This window comes from Chaetura pelagica, unplaced genomic scaffold (assembly GCF_000747805.2).
Source record: "Chaetura pelagica isolate M959 unplaced genomic scaffold, ChaPel_1.0 scaffold156, whole genome shotgun sequence".
NCBI lineage: Eukaryota > Metazoa > Chordata > Aves > Apodiformes > Apodidae > Chaetura > Chaetura pelagica.
This window is the reverse complement of record NW_009953694.1, coordinates 925,662-952,950: the sequence shown is the minus strand read 5'-3', so window position 1 is coordinate 952,950 and position 27,289 is coordinate 925,662. Positions and strand designations below refer to the sequence as shown.

General features: G+C 40.2%; 1 protein-coding gene across 1 annotated transcript in view; it reads left to right on the top strand.

The window, feature by feature from the left end:
* The window catches only part of VSTM4 (V-set and transmembrane domain containing 4), a 33,320-nt gene that overhangs the window by 587 nt on the left and 5,444 nt on the right, over positions 1-27,289 (top strand). The window contains exons 2-7 of the mRNA XM_010000346.1: positions 4,388-4,786; positions 9,536-9,604; positions 11,489-11,596; positions 14,754-14,787; positions 19,731-19,837; positions 20,632-20,693. Of these exons, the coding sequence (XP_009998648.1) occupies positions 4,388-4,786; positions 9,536-9,604; positions 11,489-11,596; positions 14,754-14,787; positions 19,731-19,837; positions 20,632-20,693 (779 nt within the window). The remainder of the gene's footprint in view (positions 1-4,387; positions 4,787-9,535; positions 9,605-11,488; positions 11,597-14,753; positions 14,788-19,730; positions 19,838-20,631; positions 20,694-27,289) is intronic.

Below are 27,289 nucleotides of genomic sequence, written 5' to 3'. Positions count from 1 at the left end.
GGGAGAAGGGGCTTAGCGGGGAGAGGGGGGAAGGATGCGGGGGGAGGCACCACCCCCCGAGCACCGCTTGGAGCCGGTGTCCCCGCCGCTTTGCGGGGCCCTCCTCTGCCGCCCCGCACCCCGGGCTGATCCCTCACCCCCCTCTGCCGCTGCTCTCCGAGCTCCCGGCGGCAGCGGTGCCGCACATCGACCTGACCCGCAACCGTGTTTTAAAAATAAAGCAAAACAACCCAACAGCCCGTGCCAGGCGGGACAATGCTTAGCTGCACCGAGGAACTGCTGGCAAAGTTGAGGCCAAGGGAGATTTGGCACTGATTTTTCCACAGGTGCCTAGATCCCATAGGCATCCAGTGGAAACAGGACCCGTAGGTCTCACTTGGAAAAACCTTCACCACTCAAGAACTTTCTGCCTCCCAAAGCAAAGGGACGTTGGCCAGTGTTGTGTCCTAAAGCTGCAAAACTGAGAGAGTCCAGATCTGAACTTCAAGGCATAGTGGGGGCCAAGGGGTGGGGAAGCCCTGCTTGCTCAAGGTTAATAAGAGTTGGATTCGGATCTTCACCTCAAAAGGGCTGAAGATGATGGAGGCAGAGGCTTGATTCAAGCCCATCTTTAGTCACTGCAGAAGCTTTCTTAAAGAAGGAGCCTCTAACTGGTGAAACTTGTAAAGGGATCCATTGAACTGCAAACACCTGGTTGATTTTTATGATAATTTTTTAAAAGAGCTTTGCTTTTTCCTGGCTCATCTGCTGTTGTTTGTAATTGTAGAGCAGATAAAATAAAGCAGGCTTTGATAGTAACATGGATTCACAGAACAAACTGCAACAGGGGAAAAAGCCATCCCATATGCTCCTGGTGAGGCAAATCAGAGACAGGAAAGTAAAAACCCTGGTAGCATGTATCTGTAGTCCCTTAGCTATCAGCAGGGGCTGAAGAAAAGTCCTCTCAGCCCTGAAGGGTGGGCTGAAGATCCTGCCTGTAAGTCTCCAAGGAAGAGGGCTCTATATCTAACACTAAACCTGGATTGTGAGCAACAGTGCAGAGAAGCAAATCTACTCATGAGTGTCTCCATTGAACTAGCTGGGGTTCTTCCACAAAAGCACAGCCATGTCAAAACCACTCACCAAATATGAGGACCTAGCAGTGACCATTGGTCTTCGGCTACTGCTCCAGCACAGACAGAACAGTCCTGGCAGAGACCAGTTTCTGACTGCTAAAAGTACAATTTGTTACTCCTGAAAGTCCAAACCTAGCTGATACTTGGAATCAAACTGTTGTAAGCAAAAGTGGTCTGCTTTCAAAATAGGATTTTTCAAATTAGAATTTAGTCAGCAGTGACCTTCCCTGACTCCCAACAGGGTAGTGAGACATGCAGGTGGAAGGTACCAGAGAAACAAACAGCTAAAACATAAGGACAGAGGCAATTAAGTGAACTGGTTGCAAATGGGAGAGATGTGTTTGATGATTAAGCATGCTGCAAAGGAATCCTCAAGTCTTTGATGTTCTCCCACTTTCCTATGAATAGTTTCCCTTTCCAAGCAGAAGCAAGACAAACTGTCGTGGTGAGATCCACCTGAGCAGCTACATATACTGGGAAGGCAGGAGAAGAAAAACAGTAATCCCTCACTTGAAGCAGCAACCTGAAATCTAGAAAGTTAGTGCTCTGTTGGCACACAAACCTGCACTCAAGTTGTGGAGGAGTCTCCTGTCTTGGCAAGGAGCCCGTTGCAGGAGTAAACCTCATGTCGGGCCTGATCCAGTGCCTGCTAAGGACAGGAGGAACATTTCCACTAGTATCTGGTAAGCCCTGAACAAAGCTCTTCCTTTCCACAAAAGAGATAAATGAGCTCTTTCCTCCAAAATCCACCACTGTCCCTGCTCCAATGGCAGTGGGAGAACAGAGTCAAATGGACACTGTTACTCTCTTCTGTATGATGCATCACCTGGTTCTGCTCAACATGGGATGAGATTGCTGTAAAAGCATCAGGAAATTTCTGAAACTCTCCCCATGACTGCACTTGTACAGCCACACCAATAGGAGCCACAGAAGAAAGATAAGGAGATGGGTTCCCACTGGTCAGACATGAAGGACACAACATTTGATAGCTCCTTACAAAAAGGCATGTCTCCAGAGGAAAAGTAGAAGCCTTAGCTATGAAGTATCAATGTTTGTATGGCTGTAAACCACTAGAAAGGGATCAGAAGCTCCATGTACAATGCCTCTTTATCTTGCTGCAGAAGCCTCCATCATCACCACATCTGAGTTCCTCTCTGTTTTCTCTTGGGTACTTTTTGGCACAAAGTCCTGCCTAGTTTTGAATTTAAACACTGATTCTTTTGCCTTTTATTTTGGGACTCAATTCCACAATTAATCCTGGCCAGCTTTTTCAAACAAAAAGTTCACATGTCAGGAAAATGACATAATTGTTTTTCATTACAGTTTTCTGGACATGCTCATAATTTCAGTAGAAAAGGTTTGTGTTTTTAATTTACCCAAACTGTATTTTTATTAATTACTTATTAAACATTTATAGCCTAAGTAATTATGAGAACCCTCAACAGTATTTTACTTGTTTACTTAGCAGCGTAACCTTAAAAATTTCATCTTATTTTGATGTCAGGGGCAGCCATCTTCCCATGTGCCTGTAAAGCACCAAGGTCAAGTAACTCCAGCAAGTAAAAACTGAAGTTTTGTGCCAGGAAAGCTTTGGGTGTTATTTAGCATTAATTTTAAATTTCAACATCCTGTTCTACTTGTGAGCTTTCTACACTCCAAAACGATCTCTTGCATACACAAACATAATGCAGATAATTATATCAGTAATCTAGGCCATGCTTAGCTGTAGTTTCTTAAAGTTACAATAACCCTTTCTTCTTCAAAAAGAAATAACGATGCGTACTTGGAAAATAATAGACTGTTCAGTAGAGTCTTCTATTGAAATGACCCAAAATAATTATTATGCTATTAATTTTAGAGGGTTCTTCTCAAACAGCTGCAATGTAACTTCTTGAATTTAGTGGATTTACTTTAAGTAAGGTGATACTATTGACGAGTCCATTTTACAGCTTCACTGGGGCCATAAAACCAGTGTCTGTGCCTCCAAGAGTCCTTCAGAAATAGAAGGGAAATGCTTTACTTACTTATTTTGAAGATAAATATATGTTTGTGTTTTAAGAGCTGATGTCAGACAAGAGTCTCTGCCAAAACGCTCATCCCTTTTGTTAAAATGTTCCTAGCTGATGTGCTAGAAAAGTGTCCAGAAATGAAAAATCATTCTCCCAGAATTGCAATTCTCATTAGTATTTGGGTAAAGCAGATTCATATAACAGGAAGCTTAATATTCACATTTTAGAGGACATTTCATGCTTTGCAGAGTGCATTTCAGGGAGTGCTTGCTCACTGTTGAAATATAGTTCTCTCTCTAGTGGATGCCAGAGGACTGGTAGATTACACATTGCAAGTCATTTAGGGAACACATTGCCACAATATACCATGGGTCAAAAATAGATCAGTCTCTGATATGACTAATAAGAACATTCTTAATGTACATTAGGAAAGAAATAAAATGAGTGTTGATTCCCATGCCTCAGCAAATCACTCCAGCATAAATCAGCTAGGTGAGGAAAAAAAAAATCTTCCTCTAATGAACAGAACAGATTTCTTCACTTATACCAGCCCTGGTTAGAAATAAAGCAGCGAGGCAAACAACTGGTCTAAGATAGGTTTTTGGTGAAAAACAGAAAAACAATCTAAAATACTTACAATAAAAGCCAAACTAGACTAGACTCAATGCAGAGAAAAGCTATTATGGTAAACAGGGAAGTGGACACACTACTGTATTACAAGAGAGTAACAAAGCTCAACAAAGCAAAGGTTGAGACACCAAATAATTGCTTTCTATATGGAGTTAGGAAGCAAACACTAGAGAAGAAAATGCTATTTAAACTTAACTTAAAGTTGGCACAGGAACAAATGGGCATAAACTGACTATTAAAACAGTTCAGTCTGGATATCCTAAGAAGGATGCAAGTCATCAGGAGGCTGGTTGTGGAACGGCTTTCCAAAACACATTCCTGGCTCTTGCTCCAGGCTAGTTTTAGTTCAGACTGATGAAAGATTATGTGATGTTGGGCCTATGACAGCAGTGACATTAATTCAGACATTAATTAGCAACAGCAAGAACACTACAGCAGACTCACTAAAGGAGAGCCTTGTACTGTCTAACATTCACAGAGAGACATAAGATGTCTGGTTCTAAAGCTTATTAAATTGCTGCACACTGCATGGATGTCATTGATTTACCTGCTGTGGGTTTGTGTGCTGAGACAGATTGTGGTGCTGGTTGTGCTGATATGGAGGATTCTCAACAGCTTTTCTTTCCTTTGCAGATGTGTGTGAGGCTTTAAATGTGACAGTCTTTCCAGGACCAACAGTGCGGTACTCGGAGGGAGAAAATGCCACCCTTTACTGCCACATTTCCCAAAAGAGAAAGACAGACAATTTGCTGGCTGTGCGGTGGGTCTTTGCTGCATCACCTACCCAGGAGTATCTGATGATCAAAATGACAAAGTTTGGGTCTGTTCAGTATTATGGAAATTATACTCATCATTTCCACAAGCAAAGACTTCATCTTCTTAAAGAGAAACATGGAACTATGTACAAATTTCTTATTCTAAGCCTTCAGTCAACAGATCAAGGACATTATATATGCAAAGTCCAGGAAATTGGCAAACACAGGAATAAGTGGACAGCATGGTCAAATGGCACAGCAGCTACGGAAATAAGAGGTGAGAGACCACCAATTTAAATTCTAATATTTTTTGTGTCCCATGATCCCTTTTTTCTTCTCTTGCCAGTTCATCCATAAGACATTTGAAGTTCAGTTATTTGTGGATATGAAAAGAAGACCTAATACTCAACTTCTTTACTTACACATTGCAACTTAAATATTATTCAGCCCATCGTAAAATGCAAAGTGAGAAGACTGGTAGATTTGTAGAAGATAGTCTATTTCCTTTGCCTTTTACCAGAATAGCAGTAATTAAAATCCTTTACATTCAGCTAAAGGTTTCTCCAACTTTGTTAGTGGGAATAAACAAATCCCATTGTTATATAATACAAAGAGAGAGAAACCGAGATAAATTAACTATTTTCAGAAGAATATGCAGTGGGTTAGCCAGAAATAGAAGCGTTATATTTTAGATCTACTATTTGCCTCTCTCTTGGCATTTTCATTGCTTTTAGATCTAGTTTAGCAGCAGATTGTAAGTATAATTTCTAGTATAACTTTTCTAGTTTTGTTTATACCCCTCGTAGCCAGAAGGAGAGCCAGAAAAGCAGTGACCAGCCTGCTGGTGTTGAACTTCAGATAAAGAAATGACCAGCAATAAGTAAGGGCTTTGAACCAAGTTGGAAACAGGCCTTCTTTTTGGGATGGGTCAGCTCAAATCTAATGCCACCACACTCACAGTTTGAGAGATGGGTGAAATTGTCTTTTAGAGAACAGAGTCCTCTGAAGGATTGGTTGAGCTAAAGGTTGTGCCTTTAGCACTAACTAGCAAACTAGCCCCCTGCTTGTGGTTTTATAAACAGAAAAGTTGACTTCCCATAGGGCCAACTATAAAGATAATGCCAAAAGGACTGTTTGGTCACTGGGTCTGGAAATCCAGGAGTTTCATCCAGCCATCACAGGCAACCTTGTGGGAGAAAACTGTACTTCATGAAGTTTCTGCCATCACTGTTGCTGCTAAATTTATTGTTGTGTTTAGACTGCAAAGGTTTGGGTTTTTTTGTAGCTGGGAAACTCTAATCCCTCTTACCTAACTTATGTTTTGGGGAAAGTAGCCTTAGCTCTCTGAAACCAGTTTTGCTCTGAGGGAACTCTGTTGACTACAGCCCTTCTCAAGGAGATTTAAACACATTTACATAGTCGTAATCCATCCAAAGCACATTCTGTCAATTTCAACTTCTCTGGGTTTCTGTAGCACTTTCAGATTATACATACACCAGGGAGACAAATGTGACATTAAAAAAATAATCCTTGTGGATCGCTTTCAGATATCACAATTTCGATCTATCAGAAGTACAAGAGCAAAGATCGGAAAAACATAAACAAGGGGTAAAGAACAGCTTCACATTGACCAGCAATGTTTAAAACTGCCTTCAGAAACCATGGTATTAACATAATTGGCTGATTATTACTAGCAATGATGAAAGACAATAAGGATCCAAAGCTGAACTTCTGTTTAGACTTGAGACTCATGACTTCACCATTCTCACACTGTCTGGTCAGCTGTATTGCTTCTCTCTATTTCAAACATGACCCAAACCAGAGCAGGAAGTGCAAGGCAAGGGAGGAAGACTGTGGCCCACCTGTAGACTAAATACTGACAACACTCTGTGGGGCTCTGAGGCAGACACTACCACCTCCCTGTCCACCCTGAGAGGGTATTTTATTCTAATTCTAAATCCAGATTAAAGACACTAAAAGTCTTCTGAAAAATTACATATATTTAAATGCCATAGCAACTGTTTTACTGCTAAAAGCCTCTTTACTGCAAGCAAAGGACCACCTGAGCTAGCATTTGGGTAACGCAGTGCCAGTGTACAGGACTTGCTACACATGGGGGGGAAAGCAACTCTTTCCAGAGTGGTGATAAAAGTCTCGAATGTCCCCACTGGTAACACTTGGGCTTTTCAAGGAAATTTTCTTCCAAACACATTTTGAATTTTATATTATGATTGGTTATGCTTTTTATTGCAAAGGGATTTACTTATATTACAATTAGATCCAGGATGCAACAAAAGGAGCAATGCAAATTGCTTGAAGCATTTGGATACTTAAAATGATACTGCTTGTGCTTCATCAAATAAGTTAACAGTATTCAAACAAATCACAGTTGCTGTCTTGTCTAACATTTTGTTTCAGTTAATGTGTCTGCATTTATGCACATATTCAAAATAGTATCTTTATGCCAAACCACTATACAAATTTCTTAGAACTTTGAGTGGATGCAGAAACAGCATTTAGGTCCCTTTTTTTGTTCACAACTTGATCTGGAGAAGACATGGAGCAGTTGAGTATATGGCCTTTGTCAGCTGCCAAGCATAGTGCTATCCAAAGCAAAAGACCTTACCAGGTAATAGCAGTAGATACTACAGACCCAGCTTTAAACTTTTTTTTTTTTTTTTAATTTGCTAGCATGTTTGCAGGTGTGAATTTGTGTAGAAGTTAAGAAGTTGTGAATGCATTTTCTGACAACACAAATTTATACAGATACATGTACTAGTGTTGTGGAGAAACAGCTGAATTACAGGGGAAAAAAATGAGTTACTGGGTGTAGTTCCTTAATGTGTAATGATGGAAGTTAAAAGTTTAGCTACACATTTTTCTTTAGGGACAGAATACATTTTTTTCAGAAACGGAGCCTCATCTGTTGGGCATGGAGTCCTTACAGTCTTCTGTTCATGGACTCAGGATTCAACTAAAGCAACTTTGTAGGGTTTTCAGAAAACTCAGCTGAAATTTGAACTGTGGCAGTTTGCCCTTTAGGTGTAATGAGTACAAGACATTAAATAGGATTTACAAAAGGGCTGCTGAGAAATCCATGTCCTGATGTTGCAGAGAAATGACTCTTATTCCAGCCATGCAACATCTAAGCTATGGTGAACCTTTTCCCTCTTCCCACATCTTCTTGTCAAAGGCATCTTTTCTGGGCTTATGTGGTCAATATTAGCCTAAAAACAAGTTAATTATCTTCATTATAGTACAGAATACACCAGAAAGCAGTTCATTTGAGGAAAAGACAAGGCATCAGAAAGATGGTTCTCCCACTGCCTTCCTATCAAACAAGTCAAAATAGCAAGTAGTCTTCTCAGAACGATATGCAGCCCATCCAAACCATCATTTGCAGTTGAGTAATCCCTCAAGCCTGCTATGCAAGCTACTGCACATCTCTTAGGAAGTGCAATGGACGTTCCAAATAATTTACAGTCCAAGAGAAGAGACTACATGTAGGAGAACAAACAGAAAATTAGGCAGTCAGACTATAATCCAGCTAGCATGGACAACAAAAATAAGTAGAGGTGATCACCACAATCTGTCTTGTTAGCAAGTTTGTGTGTCGGAGTTTCCCATAGAACAGAGTCTGAATTATATTAAACATTACTCACATGTGGTGTTTTCTAACAGTAAAAATGTTGCAAGATACAGGAATGCAAGATTTTTTTCCCCCAAAAAAATCAACAAAAGCCTTTTTCTTCAGGCAAAGTATTCTAAAATACTTGCCAAAAAACTACTTGTGTGATGCTCTCATGTGACAAACGAGTAGATTTATTAAAATATTCAGTATGAGTTTCCCATCACAACTAAACAGAAGATTTAATTAGTTATTAAAGCAGTTCCATATCCACTGAGCTAGCCTCACACCTCACATTCTTACAAGGTACTCCTTAATGAATTACCTTTCCAGTAAGAAGGTGATTGCCTCACTGGCAATCTGGGGGACATCACCAGACTCATGTTGCAACTACTGCTAGCAGAAAAAAAAAAATATAAATTTGTCTGGGGAGAGCAGAGAGGGTTTTGAACAGTCATCCAGCAGTCAGAGCATTTAGATTCTAGTACTGTGTTGTACAGCTGTTATGACATTGATGTGCATCCATTTGCCTGCAAGAGCTTTGGAAGGAAGGTAAGTTGGACAAAATCAGGGCCTACAGAGTCACTGTTGAAGCTGGGAAAATGCTGTCCTATAGGCAGAAATTACTTCAGGGTCAAGCTTTGCTAGAACAAGTTTCCTGTTTTTGAAAAAAGCTGTTCCTGATGTGTCTGGCTCCAAATCAATTCTGAGGAAGCCTCCAGAGGGGTGTCCTTCAGTGAGCTACTGCTCTACCAGTTACTCTTCCCTTAACCTAAGACTTAGAAATAAACTACACTATTAAAAATCCCTCATAATATATAACTCCAAGGGAAAATAAATTCCCATTGACTTGAGCCAAAGTTGTTCTTCTCCTCTCTCAGAAGTAGCCTGTTTCAGGACAGACACTCACATTGCAACCCTAGAGGTATGAGTTCTGAGTAACTGAGAACACAGAATCAAAATAAAAACAGCTACACAGAGCATTAATAGCAGCTATTGTCCTGGGATACTCAGACAATCCCCACAATGCCATTACAAACCTTACAAGGACATGTCCACTGTATTTTAAGGCCTAGGCTCTTGTAAAATGTGTTTCTGTTATTTCTTCATTTAACTTTTGATTGGAAAGCCACCCCTTGTAGCTTCCCGGAATAAGATGACAATAGGAAGGCAGTCTCAAAGCCATATAGCACTTGTGAGGGGTGCCAAGCCAGACGAGATTTGCTGGAAGACATTTTTATAACGCAGTTTTATAACTGAAGTGTTTAATTGAAAGATAATTATCCTGTGAGATAAGGCAAGATCTTAGTGCACTGAAATCTAAGACAGAACTACATTTACTTCAAGAGGTGCCACATACTTTCAGTTCTCATCATATTGTCTTTGTTTTTTTTACAGTGATTTCATCAAAATCTTCTGATGATCCCACTTTAAGGAAAAACCATGAAGCTTGGAAGTTTTTTGAAGGTAAAGATACATCTAACTGCTACTGTTTGTATACAGACGTTCCTTTAGTTCAATGCTACAGTCCAACTAAAGTGCCCCTGTCAGGCCCAGTTCTACTCACTGTATGAATTCAGGTCTTGCCTGAGGAAGCATCGCACAGAGTGCAAGGGGTGCTGGAGAAAAGAAAATATGTTTGTTATGGTGAATGGGAAAATAACCTATGCCTGGCTACTCATGCAGTGCAAATAAACCCCCTTATCCAGGAAGGTGCTGAGAAGGTACCAAGCACTCTGCACCCCCACCAGCTTAGAAACTGCTCACCAGATGTGCTCTGCACTGCAAGAGTAGCCTAAAGCTCCCTTGAGTTTCAAGCTGAGCAGTATTTTCTGTGTGGTTTGGTAAACAACTGTTCTAGGAGACTGAAATCCAGGATTTGCAGGCAGCTGGGATTTCCTGCTCCTGCCCCCATCCAGAGCACCAGGGAAGCCCCGGCCTGGCATTCACAATCATTCTGCTGAACTGCCTGCCAGGCAGTACTGCTACTTGCAGGCTGGCCTTGATTCTATAAGGAGCCTCACTGTTTAAACCACAATTTATAAACTATATTACTGTAAGGTATAAGGGGAACGAAGCACAGAACTGCAGGTCAGGGGTCTAGTTCCAGCAACACTATTTTCTACAGGAACAATTGACCTCTGAGGCTTTGTTTCCTCTCTGTGAAGCAGGAGAGAAGTCAATATACCTCCCTAAGGACATTTCAACACATTAATGGGTAGAACATGCCATCTCTATTTAAAGGTCTAGTAAAAGCAGAAATAAGTCATTAAAGATTTCTTCTCCTTCTGAACAAAATACTCCATCTTGATCTGCCACAGCGCAACTCATATCAGTTCCAGAGGGAATGTGTTATGGTACATGAATAAAAGCCATAAAGGGAGACTAAGGTAGTAGATTAAATAATAATAATACAAAAATACATATACAAAAATTTCAAGCCAGTGCTGCCACCAGAAGCAGCAATCACAGACATTCTTCCTTCTTCCTCAACCCCTCAACACTCCACCCCTCCCATTTTTTTTATTTTTTTTATTTTTTTTAAAAGTTTGAACTGGGAAGTAATCCAACTGAAGTCAGGGGTCTAGTTCCAGCAACACTATTTTCTACAGGAACAATTGACCTCTGAGGCTTTGTTTCCTCTCTGTGAAGCAGGAGAGAAGTCAATATACCTCCCTAAGGACATTTCAACACATTAATGGGTAGAACATGCCATCTCTATTTAAAGGTCTAGTAAAAGCAGAAATAAGTCATTAAAGATTTCTTCTCCTTCTGAACAAAATACTCCATCTTGATCTGCCACAGCGCAACTCATATCAGTTCCAGAGGGAATGTGTTATGGTACATGAATAAAAGCCATAAAGGGAGACTAAGGTAGTAGATTAAATAATAATAATACAAAAATACATATACAAAAATTTCAAGCCAGTGCTGCCACCAGAAGCAGCAATCACAGACATTCTTCCTTCTTCCTCAACCCCTCAACACTCCACCCCTCCCATTTTTTTTATTTTTTTTATTTTTTTTAAAAGTTTGAACTGGGAAGTAATCCAACTGAAGTCCTTTTTTTTGCCTCACAAAATGGGAAAAAAACCTCAAATCAACCCTCTCCTCCCTCCTGAAAGCAAGCCCTTTTAACTGTACCTGTTTGCATTTATGGGGATTTCAACCAAATTTTAAACTGAGCAGGATACTGTATGAAAATTTCAAGAAGGTTAAATTAGTTCTGAACTGTTACCCTAAATCTTTTGAGCCAGTGTCTATTTAGATCTTGTAAACATATCTTTTTCTATCCTGTAAGCATGAAGTACATGATTGCAACGATGACCATCATCTGTGTTTGGCTTTCAGATTTGTATGTGTATGCAGTCTTTGTGTGTTCAGTAGGAATCATCAGCGTCCTCCTTTTTACACTTGTCATTCTCTGTCAGTCACTCCTGAACAAGAGGAGATCCACAGGTGAGTGAAATGTCATTTTTGCTGACTACAAGGCCCTTACCAAAGAGAAAGAGGGGAGAGGGAGAATGCAGAAAATGCAGAGAAGACAAATACCTCATTGCCTTGATTTTAATAAAAATATAAACATTTTGGCCAAAAAACCAACCCCAAAGCAAAACAGAAAAAAAGGAATTTTGCTCCCTTTGAATAGCTGCTTCACTTTAAATTTGCTTTGGACTTTCAACATTTTCTGGCTTTGCACAGACATAAATCAAAGCCTGTTGGAACTTCTTTCAAAGATGACCAAGTGTTGTATCATTAAATTGCATTCTGACCAGATCTAGCTAACAATTTGCATGAGTGACATTTCTGTAGGCAAGTTTAAAGGGGTTTCAAAGTGATTGTGTTCTGTTTTCCTCTCCCTTCCTGACAAGCTGTCAGTATTCTTGGGAAAATGGGAGTTGTTATTAGCTCTCTCTCCTTTTTAGCATTCTTCAAAACTAAAGCATCATTTTGTCATTCAGATGAACATTATCATAATAATCTCTAAAGATTGAAGAATACTGTTGCATCCTTCTCTGCCTCAAAGAGGGTTTCCGAGAGAGGCAAAGCCTGTATGAAAGCAGCCCTACAGTAGTCAGAAGTGCTATTTCAGATCTGTTGGGTAGCCCGTGCAGGCTCTACTTCCATATTGGTTTAAGAGCAGTTTACTTGGAGACCTCACACAAGCTGTGAGGATGTGATACCAGCATTCTTATCATGTTAGAGGAGAGCATAAGGACCATCTCTGACAAGCAACTTTCAAGAGTTTGATTAGTGACTTGTCCTGTTAGTGATACGGGAGAATCATGACCTTGCTGCCTTTTCAAGCACTACACACTTACTACGAAGGATTGAGCGACTCAGATACATAAGAGAGAAGACATGTAAGCCAAAAATAGACGTATACAGAAGTCCTTGCCTGACCACAAACACATTTCAGGCTGCAGGTCTATCTTTCTGCTCATGTGCTCGGTTGAAAACTCTGATTCTAACTGAGCCCAACAACTCTGCTTGCCAAGAGGACGAAGCAAGATCAATGGTATTCTTCCTGCTCTGCTAAGTGTTGACAAAGGCTTTGTGCAAAGGGAGTCCCCACACTTAAGTAGGTTGGTCATGGTGAGTCATGCTGAAGCCACAAGCACTACATACACTGATGTATCCTAGTTTTTCTTGAGCTGACAGTGGGCTAGATTTTGATGCAGTTTTTAGTGATTTATGCTGCTGTAAGCATACAAGCAACTTGGAGGCAAGTCCTTTTTACAGTGGACCAACATCAGCTGAATATAGAAATAATACAGAATAAGCATAGACAACCAAGTAATTTGTTCCCAGGACACCCTATCTCCTTACCTCATCTTGCTGGGCAAATCTCTATCAGGGCTTCTTTCTGAACACCTCCAGTCGCAGGACCACCAGCAACTTCCATCACTCCAGCTTTCTCCCCCAGTTCCTCAGCACTAATACCACAAGGAGGATCATCTGATTTGCCCTGCCCCTCCCATTCCTGTTCCACCCCACCCCACAGCAATCCACAGCAACCCTAGCCCACCCTACCACACCCATGGCATGGAAGAAGAACAGAGAGGTGAAACTCTACTCAACCCTGTGGAAGAACAACCCAGCCTGGGACAAAGAGAAATACATACCTGAACTAAAAGGTGGGACTTGCAGCAGGTGAAGGTGGAGATGATCACTCTGGAATGTCTATCTGTGAAACCTGAGCAGATTCTGGCTCACCTGACATGAAAAGGGTAATAGTGAACCCAGTTCCTCACCAAAGGAGCTCCCTGGGTTTGATTGGATTGGCAGTGCAGCTGGGGCTGGCCCATAGCATGGGGCAGCTATGGGATGCTGTGGAAAGTAGCAGTGGTTGCAGCTGGCAACCCTTCTGTGGTTTCACAGAAGCCTGTGCCCATTTGTTAAAGCAGTGGTTGCTCCTCCTAATCCCTGGGTCAAGGGTTTAGAGTAGGGCAAGACAAAATAATACATACCTAGACATGCTCAAAAGCATGCCAACAGTGTATGTGAGCATCCCCTTACTCCTGAAGGGTCTGGCCTACTGTCCTCCTGTACATCTGAAAAGGCCAAACAGATAGATGGACACACTGCTTTGGCTGGCTTAGACATGGCCCCTGTGTTGGTCCCAGTTGCTAGTTATCTCAGCTCCCCTTTGGTTAGGACTAAAATACACCACCTTAGGAGCTGTGTAGCCTCCTTAGAATGGGGCAATTTAGATAATACCAAATATGAAAACTTTCTTGTAGAGAGGGGCATAATCATACCAGGTTTTCCTGGCCTTTTAAAGATTGGAGAACACAAAGAGTGGGGGGTGTCTATGTTGTATTCAACTTCAGGTCATGGCCCAGGGATGCACCCTCTTTTCCCTCTGAGAAATATGTCGGCAGTAGGTCAGCCAGAAGAGCCAGAGCCTTTCCTCCTGCCTGCATGTCTCTGCACTCAGCACATGGCACAACTTGGGCAGAGCACAGAAGCCACTAAGCCACAAAAGAGCATCTTAAAAACCCTGGCTCCTGAAAGGCTGCAGTGGGGAGAGCTGCCCTTGTGCAGGACTGCTGATTCAAAGGAGTAGGAAGTAGGAGGATTTACACAACTCTCACACACAGTTGTCAGAGACACGATAGTGTCTGGACTGGACCTCTGATCTGATCCCAGGAGTCAATCACTTTATGCCTGAGCCCATAGTCTAGCTTATATTAGAAGCAGCAGTGGCTCCTGTGGGTGAATGGTTTATTTCAGGCTTCTGAAAATAAATAGAGGCACCACAAGTGAAATAAAAGTCTTCAAAGTAAAATTACTATCCTGCTGTGCTTTTCCTTAGCAAGTTGTATTTTGGCTGCGCTGACCACTGGAATGTGTGTTGCCCAGCACTTCCACAGCAATTTTTTGGTGTTGTTTGATACATTCCCCTCTCCCAGGCCTAGCTACATCTTTGAGTCAGACTACACTGTAATGCACAACTTCATCTATGGTGAAGATTAGCAGCTCTCCCAGTGTAACAACTCCTCAGTCTCAGCAACACAGGTCTATCTGCAGTGCCCATTTGTAATTAATAGTCTGCATTGATGTGAAGCCACATTTTCTTTTTCCTTTTTTTTTTTTTTTCTTTCTTTAACAGTGAAGCATTACCTGGTGAAATGTCCCCAGAACAGGTAGGAGATTACACTTATCTTTCCTATAACCCAAAGCTCTAGTTGTGGTTTGTTTTGCTATGTATGCTGAAGAAGATGAGTAATGTTTTCCAAAATGCCAGGAGGATAAAGAGTCAGGGTTTCAGGACTCATGAAAGTGCCTGCAAGCCAACATCTGCTGTGTATAATAAGGGAGATCTACCTTGGCTATCTAGCTATAGGTCCTGCAAGTGGTTCAGTAACAAACCTCTTGTTTAGGCTTTGAATTGCTTTCTGGAGAAGCTTGCTTTCATCCTGTATGACTTTAGGATTTCCTAATAACTCTCCAGATGGTAGTGACTTAAACCATCCACATACATAGCACAAACCACAAAGTTACTCAGTGATTCCTGCCCTCAGGAACAGGGAGTGGGGCACAAAAGCAGATTTTCAAGGCCCACAGTCTATTCCCAGCTGAAGACTCCAGTGCTGTAAAACTGATGTTCATTGTATGATTTTCCTGAGATATAAATTTTGCTAGAACTGTGGTTGAAAATATATAAATAAAGATGACACGTATTTTACAAACAAAAAAAGATTAAAGAGGGATGCCTCATAAAAACACAGAATAAAAGCTGTTTCCCAATTTTCAGTGACATAAAACATGTGTTTCTAGCCTTGTAGCTTAAATACAGTATCACTTGGTATCATAGATACTATTTCCCATACTATCTTTTTAGATACTATGAGATTGAATGCCAAGTACAGCACACCCCAGATCCTTGAATAGTGCAATTTTTAGTACATTCACATGGGAGTTTTGCTGTATTCCGTCCAATCAACACTTGGGTGTAAGTGAAGTCACAACAAAGCAACAGAGAGTTCAGGAGAGGCCAGTACAAACTGAAACACCGATGTTATTCATGGATAGATCTTCATTCTGTGACCCTGACCAGCAATCACACCATGCCAAAAATTTTCAGAGATAGCTCAGCAGATTTTATTTTTCCCTGGATGTTTTCTCTTTCCCCTTTTTTATTAGCTGCTGGGACAAAATTGTAATTACAGAAACAAAAACAAGAAGGGGAAAGAAATCAAAGCAGATTCGTAGAGAGCACAAGAAGTTGAGAAAAATGAGACTCAACTGAAAAGATGAGTGAAAAAATGGAGCATAGCAGTCAAAAAGACTTGTACTACAGAATCTACTTCTCTGGGAATAGATGATATTGTATATTGTATACTACTGCAAATACTAAATTTAGGAGGCTGAATAGCAGGGGGAAAATAGCCAATGTGATTTCTTCAATGTAAAATGGAGTCTCCAGAAGTGAAAGAAATTCACAACTGTATATGAATAAAAATATGGTTTAATGTATTTCAATGTGACAAGATATGCTAATGAAAGCCTTGATCCCACAAATGCATGTCTAAAGTGCAATGACTTCAGGACTTTAAAATTAAATAGATACGAAATTGTTACCAGGATCATAATTTTTATTATGTTTCACACTTGGTGCCATTTATTTTCTACCTTCTGCTCAAAACACAAACCATTAATTCCTTTGAGCTGATTTCTCTTCACCTGTGCATGCCTGGTTTTGGAAATTAATTCAACACATTTAGACCTAAAACCCAGTGTCTAAAGATCCATTAGACCAAACTGATAAACTAATTTGCATGAGATTCCTGCCGGTCAAAATGAACAAGCTGTGCAAAATTCAGCCTTGATTAGAGAGGTTCAGCTCTAATTCCCTTAGTGATATTTCAAACTCAGAGCAGAATCCAGTTTCAAAATTACATTAATAGTCCAGTGTCTAAGAAATATCTGTACTCCCACGGCAGTAATACCTAAGGATCTTAAAATATTTCATATCTTGACATCATAATGGTGTTTTTACTTAATTGGAATCTGAAGCACAAAGGGCTAAGTGATTTGCCCCAAGTCTCACAAAATGGCCTTGGTAGAAAAGAAAATGAAATCCAGATTTCCTAAGTAGAACAAAGCAAATGTTGGGGTTTTGGTTTTCTACTTGACCAAAAACAAGGAAAAAAATAAGTTAACCAAAACCCATTTATTTCCCACATTTTAAAAATAAACAACTAAAAAAAAAAAAAAAGTATAGTTATTTTGAGTTTTCCAAACCACCTAATTCATTTTTTTTCTGGGGTTTTCTTTAAATAAGCTCCTTGTTATTATCATCTTCCTTGTCATTAGATAATTTAGTAAATTTTCAGATCCAGAAGGCCTCAGGAAGTGTAGTTTTGAAAACAGGAATGATATTTTTCTGTCTTCTGTATTTGTTTTGGCCTGAACTCTCCACTCCTCCAGTGACTGCTCTTTTGGAGACAAATAATTTGAGGTGAAAAAAAGTGTTCACCTCAGAAAACTGTCCATCTCAACACCTTGCTTCCACAGTGCCAAGCTAACACTCTAGGAATAAATTCTGCCAGACTGAACCAGAACTAAGTACCCAGTCCACCCCTGGCACCTTTCCACATGGCTTCCCTATTTGGAAAACATCAAAACAGTTCCCAGCCCACTTAAGTGAATTTTTTGGTATTGTGCTGCAGACCTTTGACAAGAGGAAATAGATGACTTAGCTGACAACAGGAAAAGTCCCACAACCTTGACTCAAATAAGGATAGCAAAGGCAAAACTGTAGTTTGCCAGCTCTTTGGGCAGCCGTGACCTTCAGAGCCTGGTGCCATGGTGCCATGGCCTGGTGCCATGACTGTTACACACCTTCCACAGGTTTTCCTCCAAACTCCTGTACTTTTTTTTTTTTTTCTCTCTAAAAACTCATTAGATCCTTCAAGAAATGCACAATGTGACACTGTTGAAATAGAAGTCAGGAGGCTGGAGGACGAGCTGGAGATAAAAAGCTAACTTTCGTTGTAGACATAGAACATGACAAGCTTACAAAGAGGCTGTGTTTCCAAGCCAAGGAGTATTTTCTGAGCCTCCTTATTTGGTTTGAGGAGCTAATTTCTAAGACAGCAAGTACAGTTATTGTATTTCCCAAAATTATTTAACCCTTTATGGCCCTGGCATTTAAAAGAAAAGCCTAAGCCACAAATACATTTCTCTGTAGCTTCACTTTTCCAGTGGCAAAGCAGCAATAATAACTAATGCAATTAACTGACACTAAGCCTTTTCATGTATTGTGATTAAAGTAGCTATATCAGAATAACAGTATCTTTAAGCTACACCTCTGTCTTAAGGACCTTGGATTATTAAAACCACAAACATTAAATGAAAAAACCGACAAACATTAAATAAATCTTTCTCATCCCCTTTTTGATATTCTTTGTTCTTTGCAGTTTGCTGTGTTTGTGCAATGGAGCCAGGCAGGACAGTTTCATTTCCTGCTCATCCTAAACCATTTCATGTTTTCATTTTAAGATTGAAACAAATGTTTTTTGTGGGATAGGGTCACCAAAGTGCAAGCAGACTTTGAATTATTTTAATGTGACCCTCAGTTTACATAGTTGATGTGATTTATTTATAAATAATGAAAACATTTTACCTTTTAAACACTTTAAAAGAAGTTTGACAGCAAGCCTATGTTTTGGTCTTAGTACATTAAACAGAACTCGGGAAAATCAGCAAACCAGAGGCTTTTGTAATCCGCACAAGTGTAAATCCAGAGTGATTTTACCAATGGTAGTGACATTCATTTGGATTTACTGCTGTGTAAAATTATATTTGTTATTTTGTTATTCTTGTGTGGGCAATAGCTGAGGCATCTTAACTTTCATTAAGATTTTGGCCCAGTTTGAATATTTTATTCTATTAATATAAAGAGGATGTTTCATTATGCAAAAGAACCTGGAGAGGAAAAGCAGCTTGGGACCAATGATCTAAAATTCAGTGAGAACAGTGTTGTCAGTGTTAGGACTATAGAGACCCTAGTTGGATCCAATCGTGTGCTGAAACTTACCAGCACAGAACAGCATCTGAGCAACAACAGCTTACCAAGTCACCTCCACCTCTGTAATCATCATAACTAACTGCTGTACACTGTCCTCCCACCTCAGCTGTAAGTTAAGATTTATATCATTACCAGTTAAGCCAATTCAGTCTTATTTCACATTAATTACAAGCTAGGAGCACCTGCACAGTCAGTGACTAGAGCTCAGCTGACACACGGTGACAATCGCTGCAACACGACTGCATATCCAAGTCCTAAATATTTGAAGTAGGATATACTACCTCAGGCTTTGGAAGATGCTATGGGGAAAATACCCAGCCCCAGAGGATGTTACACTGTAACAGTCCAAACACAGATGCTTTCTTGGACAGGAGTCTATCTAGAATACAGCTTGTACTTTTCCCTCATACTTACTAGTGATTATTCATTACAGATTTACTGGAGAGTGCCCAAGTTTAGAGACTGTAGCACAGTTTCTTCAAGTTATATGCATTGAGCACATCAGCCTCTTTAAAAATCTGGCTTTTTCAGATATGAGTTTGTGAGCTGTCTGAAGACATGCTGCACACCCTCCTGGCCTGCTGGCCCCTCAGCTAGTCTTAGCCCAGAAACCACATTGGAGATCTTGCTTTGCCATATGCTTCCTGTGTGACCTTAATGCAAGTCACCTAACCTGTCTGTGCCTCTGGTCCTTGAGGACAGAAGAGGACAGAAGTGTACAAACTTATCCTGGGTGCAGCAGGGGGGTCATATATGTTTTCAAGGAAGAGGTGCTATTGAAAAGGGTCTTGTTTAAACCTGAAATTTTGCATTTTCTGCTCTAGGACAGACCAGATTCCTGAGTTTCTCAGCCAAGCTGTATGGTTGAAAAGGACCCAGATAATTTCCAGCCCTTATAAGAGTTTTTTCAGTATATCCCTGGGGCAAAATCTAAGTTTTTAAGAAGCGATTCTTACAAGTGGAAGTTGACATGTTTGCATGAACTCAATGGGACAAAATGTCTTTCCTTTCATTGCCTTCATGTTTCCTCACATCTGGCTCTCTGCTTTGCAGCTCAGGGGAGACGGTCACCAGCGTGACAAGCATGTCCCCTCTACAGCCCAAGAAAGTAAAGAAAAAGAAAGAGAAAATAGAGCAGCCACCAGCCATTCCAGCAAAAGGTATGAAAACAGAAGTACAGAGTTATTTCAAGTCCCGAGCACAACCATGGAGGGACAGCAGAGAGTGGGACGTCAGGACTCCCGCACTCTGCCACTGACTATGCCTATGGGGTGACTTGTGCTTGCTCCTGTCTGTGGGGGAAGAAGTGGCCCATGTCTGCTGCTTGGACCAGGGCTGTCACCTCCCTGCAGCTTTAGCTACTGAAAAGCTAGTCACCAAATTGAAGCAAAAGGTCTCAGCTGCCAGTAATCAAAGGAGATTAGGAGCAATATTCACCCTACTCAAAGAGAAAATTCAAATTAGGCAAGATGAAATTTCACGCTAGGGATAGACTGGAGGAAGCCAACACATTGCACTCCTAAAACTGCATGTGCACTTGGAAGTCAAGCAAGCTGAAGAGATAAAGGTCAACCTCTTGGGGAACCTCACTTCCAAAGAGAATCTGCTATTGCCTCCAGGGTCAACCATACAAACTCTCAGGAGTCCTTTCTGAGCACTGTGAGTTAGATCACAAGTGATCAGTTCTCAGGAAGTATATTTGTTCTTGCTTCTGCAGAAATCCCAGCATGTTTCCCATATCAGTTATTTTAATCTTGTGACTTTTTCTAATTCATAAGTGCTATGCTTCGTTATAAAATATGTTACTTGGATACAGTTAAACTCTGGAATATGTGCATGTATTTGCTCCTAATCTGCTATGAATCTGTAATTTATAAATTCCTAATACCTATATGAAAAAAATGACATTGAATCATGATAATATGAAATCAATCCTTAATATTTATTTCTATAGCTCCAATAGCCAATAATTTTCCTAAGCCCAAGCTCCTGAAACCTCAAAGAAAATTGATCCTGGTAAGTAGTTTTCTGTGACATTATTATCTTCATGTTCTTCTCTTTCAATACAATTGCTGTAATGTTGCCAAAATTCTATGTTTAGAAACTATAAATTGGCTTAAAAATCCTTACAAGTCCTTTTCCTTTTTTAAAGTAATACTTTTCAGGTGATGGATTATCTTGGCTCTTTTAATCTTGAGCATTAGGTTACCCTAGATTATGTTTTCCAACTATCTAGCAGTCTTCGTGTCTACAAATTTAGCCTGTTCTTACATTAAACCTGCTATTGATTCTCACATGCCTCTAGCAGACGTTGCTTTGAAAAAAAGTTGGTTACTGACAGATACACAACAATGCTGGTCACATTGCCTCAGAGACTTTTCAAATCAGAAATAAAGCAGGGCTGAATCTGCCTAACAGTGGTGTAAATCGGGAATGGTGGTCTACTTGGCTCCCTATGTAGTCATTAGAAAGATAAATTAGAGTAGGAGTCTGATGCTCCTAATTCAGACTACATGTTCTGAATTGTCTTTTGTGCATCCTTTCCCCCTTCTCTGGCAATAGAGAGGGCCCAGAGGGACTGAATACCTGACTTAGGTGAAGATGGGTGCCTAAAATTAGGCCATGTGAATAACCCAAACACCTTTGTGATGGCTTCACTTTCAGATGAGGGTTAGAATTGGGAACCTTCCCACCAATTGTTGGTAAATATCCTCCGCCCTTTTACGCATGGTCAGGGTACAACCCAGGGTACCTGGGCATAACGCCATGTGACTTCAGAACATCTCAGTTAAAATCTTAGGTGACACTGCTGCTTGGGTATGGAGCTCACCTCTCCTCTGCTGGTCCTGCAGGGATTGCACCCTGGCAAGGCTCTGCTCATACAGGTTAGTTTTCAGCAGAGAAGGATGTAGAGTTTTGAAAGTTCATGAAAAGAAAGCTTACATTCACGTATGTAACAAAGCTATGCTAAGAGAAAAAACACACTGATAAGAGCACTCAGTATCAGGGGATAAGAACCACCCTGTGCTGCGCACACATGGCATTAATCACTGCACCCAGGCATGTGGCTCCATCAGAAATCAGTTAGTCTTCAGCCCTCCAAGGAAAAGCTCTCATCAGTTAAAGCACTCAGACTCTTCCTGCAGGTCAATAAAACACATCAACACATGCTGAACGTGAGGTAAATCTGTTCCCAGATGCTTTTCTTTCTGGAATAAATTCAAGGATATGGGCCACAAATAGCTGTTTGCTTTTCCCTTCCTGATGCGCAAACCCAATCAAGGTTCAAACTCTTTGGAGGTGAGCCTTTTCAGACAATGAAACCAGCTTTGTTTTCCCTAGCGTGACTGAGGACCTGCACACTGTTTGCAGTCAGCAGACTCAGTTTTAATGCCTTTCTGCCAGATTTGTCTCTCTCTGCACTTTTCCCTTTCACATTTCACCTCAGAGTGCATCTGGAAGGGCATCACAGCCTGCAGAAAACACATCATCTATGGCTGTGAGTTGGTTTTAAGACAAAAAGTAATGCAATAAATATTATCCAGAGAATTTTCAAGACCCAAACTCATCTAGCAATACTTTAAAGGGCAAAGGAAACTAACCATAAGTCAGTTGATGAGGCACATTCAGAAGCTGAGCAGGACACTCATCAGAGCTGTTTCCTGTCTTCCTCTTGCCTCCCTTTACAATGCAGTTAAGCTCCTATTTTAGTATTTTCAGGAAAATAAATAAATAAATAAATAAATCTGCTTTAAAATGATTTTTCAGTGAGAAACTTAAATTAATTGAAGTGGATAATGTTTCAACAAAGATACAAAATAGTAATAAATACAGAAGGAAAGACATATCAAGTTCATCTAAAGGAAACATATTCTTGATTTTCAGCATACTTGCCTCACCATGTTTTGGTTCTCAAAAATTTCTCAGATTATACATTTTCAGTCTGTTTTAGAGGAAATCGTCATCCTGCCAAATCTCTGCAGGATAAAATAATTTTTTTGTTTCCAGCTGTAATTACTGCACAGCTGGTGTCTGCACAAGGTCTTTTTTCATTGACAGCACACAGCTATGAGGTAATTGTCACTGAAAAGAAAGACTCACATTTTTTGAGTTCAGGACTTCTGCAGCTTCTCTTTGCAACCCAAGGAAGGCACCACACCAAGGAACCAGGAGAATATTCTAGAAAACCTAAGCAAGCAAGCTAGAGTATAAGGGAACATTACAAAATAATTCCAGTGTTTTGGGAAATTTTTTGTAATAACCTAAATACCAGCAAAATTATTTCCAGAGGACATGTGCTTCTGGTTTCTTGAAAGATGTTTATAATAAACTAGAGAATTTATTTTGTTGTTAACATGCTAGAGTGGGTTGCAGTATAATTTTACAAGAACACAATAACCTGGATAAAATATGGACATAATCTCAATGAAAATTAAAAAAAAAAAAAAAAAAAAAAAAAGAGAGAAAGCCTAATATCATGTTCAATTACAAAGCCTTGAGTAAATACTTTTAAAAACTCTGCTTAAGTCATATTGCTTTTGATTTAGCCAGAATAACAATTCTATGCTCCCCTTGTTGCAAAAATATTCCCCATCAGTGTCATTCTCTATTAGCATCAGTGAGAAATGTGTACAGATCAAAGGAAATAGAGATGCTGAAATGCAAAAAGGGATGGTTTTTATAGCATGCAAGAAGCACAGAGAGTCATTAGGAAGAAGAAAATTCTGGGGGCCCACAAATTCTGCTCTCTAAGGGCTGTTCTGCTATAGCCTTAAGTACTTAGCTTTTTGAGTTGGTAGAGATAAATCTTATACTTCCTCAGCCAAATTTTCTGCTGAGGCTTTCATTGCCTGCTAGAGATTAGTTGTCATAGCCCAAGAGTGTCAGTTATAGAACATTATCTAAATGAAAAGGTTTCAGTGTCATTTCATGAGGGTTTGCACCACCAAGCTTAGGAGCTTCTGTGTGATTCACTGGAGCCAATGGAAAAGACCTGAGACTTCAGGGTAGATCAAATCCTGCAATCTTTATTTATGCAGATTTTTAGTTGACTTAATTTTCAGACTAGGTAAGGCAGGCTATAGGGAACCTTCCTGATTCTGCCACTGACTTATGTGGCCTCTGCTAATTCATATAATTGTACAACTTTGAAGTCAGGTAAATATATCCTCTATTACAAGTTATTCCTTTGGTTAGTTCTTCCAACACGTGGTACATGTAAAGCACACAGTACATAAGAGTTGGCTTCTTCTATTACTTAAATAACCTCTTTACTGTAGCGTATCTGGCTTCTCTTATTCACCACCACAGAATACTTATTGGGCTTATGTGACTTCCACAGCAGAGTGTTCTCAGAGACCATTGGTTCTCTGACCAACAGCTCAGAGCTGAGCTATTTCAGAGAAGTATCCCTCTACCTTCAGATCATAAGGCATAGACAGTATTGTTTATCACAGCATGGATTGGACCACAAGTAGCCTAGCACCCAATGAGTGCTGAGATTTTCTTTTGATGATGATGATGATGTAAAAACTACTTGAGAAATAGGAAGGGCATAAGGCTAGCTGAATGTAAGGGAAATTTCTGCACGTCATTTTGCTAACTTTGAATGAAAGCATACACATCTGCACTCATTCTGCCTGTCTGTCGTTTTCAGGCACCACATATATTTTATCCTGAGATTTGCAAAGCTGGCTCAGAGAACTGGATTCCCAGGTTTTTACAGATATAATAAAATGGGAAGCTTAGGTGTCTTTCTCTGGCTTTGAAGATGCTATCCTCTCTTACCATTACAAACTAAGTGCTGACAATGTGATGAGTGCCAGCCAGTGCAGGTCAGGATAGTCCCTGCTCTGAAAATGCTTATTTTGCAATGAGTAACATGCCTGAAAGCCTGGAATTTGCAAGTATTTATTCAGAATACAGCTTCCCTGCTCCTGCCATGCCCACAAAGCAAAAGGGTGTTGTTTTGAGCAAAAACCTGACAGAGGTTTAGCACCTGTGGAACTGAGAAGGCTGCAACTTGGTCTCATCTTCTACATGTACTCAGCAAAATCCAGCTTTCAGCATTACACATTTAACTCAGTGTCCACAATGGTGCATACTTGTGAATCAAGCAATGAAGACAGGTGCTCCAGAAGCTGTCCAGAAGCTTAAGTTTACTTCACCTAAAAAAACCTTTTGACTTTTAGGTTTCGGGACTGCATTTCCCATTGTACAACAAACCAACCAGATCCACTGTGTATCAGAACCAGTGACCTTCAAGTCCTTTTGGGAAAGGAATCTAGATGTGGGAGTGAATTATCTGTCATCTGATTACCTCATCAGAGCTTTGAAATGTAAAGAGCTGCTTCTAGTTTTTGATTGCTGGGGAATTTGTGCCTTCTAAGCTACACCTCAGCCTGCTGTGCTGCAGCATCAGCTTCACAGCAAACTGGAACCCAATTTACACATTGTAGGATTGTACTTGATGGTCAGAGCTGATTTTTTTCCCTGTTTTCTTTTTCATCTTACAATTAAGCACTACATCACTCAAACCTATTTTATATCATATGCTAGTTAGGAAAGGCAGACTAGTCATTTTTTTGCACAACAACTAGGATTCCTCATTAGTCTTAACCTGTATTTACTGTTGTCACTTTCCTTGAGAAAGAAAAAGGCAGTGAAATACACGTGCTCAGTAATTTGTGGAATCTGGATATGGGAACAATCGGATCTTCCTTTTCCGTAGATAATTTTAAATGAAAAGCTATGCCACCCTCTGTTAGAAGAGTTGTTTCCTCCACAATATGTAACAATGGGTGATGATTTAAGTTCCCAATTTCTTAAGGCATTATTGATCTCCACAGACTTCAAGTAACACTGTACATGTGATATACAAATAAGTGCTGAACATTTTTTTCCTAGATTCCCTGGGATTCCTGAATGTTTCCATGCAGTCCACGTAATTTCTCTCTGGAAGATTAATAATCCTGGGGTTTTTTGCAATCTCTCCTTAGGATGTGAGGTGCCCACAGGAATATGATTATCATTTATGCATTCAGGTTGACACTCAGAACAACATATTCAAAATTGGCTGGTTATGCCTGCTTTCTCATTCAGATTACAAGTTGTTGTTTTTACCCCCAATAAGGAACAGTCCATCTAAACACATAAAACCTCTTGCTGGAATTGTGCTGAAACTTGTGTCTTTACAAAAATCACACAGCAGATGATTTTTGTGTGATGATATATTTGAAGCAATAAAAATTACACCAGAAAACTGAAAACCTTTAATTACTTCCTTGGGCCTGATTGCCAACAGTGTTGGTGCAGCATCTAGGAATAACTCTGCAGCTGTATAATGAATAAACCATTAGCAAAGGTAAGGATGTTTTTCCCCCATCACAGGCTGAACTAACCTCTGCCAGGTATATTTAATTCTGTTAATGAAGAAGGATAGACTGACTCACCCCTTAGAGTCACTATCTGCCCTACATTTGTGGGATTCTGTTTCTTTAAAATAAAATAATTCAGTGGGACGTAGTAAATCATCTTTGGCCATGACGTTATGATAAATTTTGTGGGCTTCTATAGCAAAATTGCATTTAAATGCAGTGCTAAAAGAGACTTCACAAAATCATTTCCAGGGAGTCTGGAAAGTATTTTTTTTTTACTCTAGGGATTAAAAAATAGCTATAGCTATTAAATAGCATCTTAGTAGAAAAAAACCCCACAAAACACAACCTATCCTTTTTAACCGATAGTGCCACTAAAATCATACTTCCTACTCAGCATATTTTCCAATGACATATTTCTCATCTTTGGCACTGGAAAGAAAATGGCTCCCTTGGTATTTCAGCTCTCCTATTGACCAGCAGTTGCGTTTCTATGGGATAACTCATCTTGCAGATCTAGCTGCATTTTTATATGAAGGTCTGCAAAAGTAATATTTGAAGCTCCTTTCTTCCAGGGGAATCTTTGGCTTTTTGCCTGCAGTTAAGACACAGACTTTGGTAAACACCTGAAGCTCTGAAGAGGAAAAAAATACCACTTTCTGACTCCTGAGTTAAGTCACTGATGAGGGAGCCACCCTATTGAAGTTCATAGGGTTTGGTCATAAAGTGTATGTGTGGCACTGAGGAACACTACTGATTTCAGCACAAGAAAGACAACTCATCTTAGAGATAATATTTTTTTTCAGTGTATATTTAAAAACAGAGCTGTCAAAGGCAGTCAAAGGACTTTCTTGGTAGCCCAGACAGAGGAGTTGCAGCCTGTCCACCAAAACATACTGAATCTTTGTTTCAGCACACTCTTGCCTTCAGCTCCATAACTGACCCTCTGGTGATGGCCAAGCTGGCAGCCATTAAGTCATTCCCTCCCACAGCTTAAAAAAAAACACTATGAAAAGGAGATAGGCAAAAGAGAAGATGGTCTAGCCCCTTTTCCTTAGGCTGCAGGTATGCAGTTTCTTCCCATCTGGGCATTCATGCAGAGAGAAGCATCAGTTTGTCCCTGTGGCCAAAGCCCATTAAGTTGGCCTGGAAAGTCCTGTCTAGACATATTTTGACTGTGCTCAAGCACACAGGATGCTCCTGAGCTGTGCCATCTGGACAGTATCCGGGTTTTTC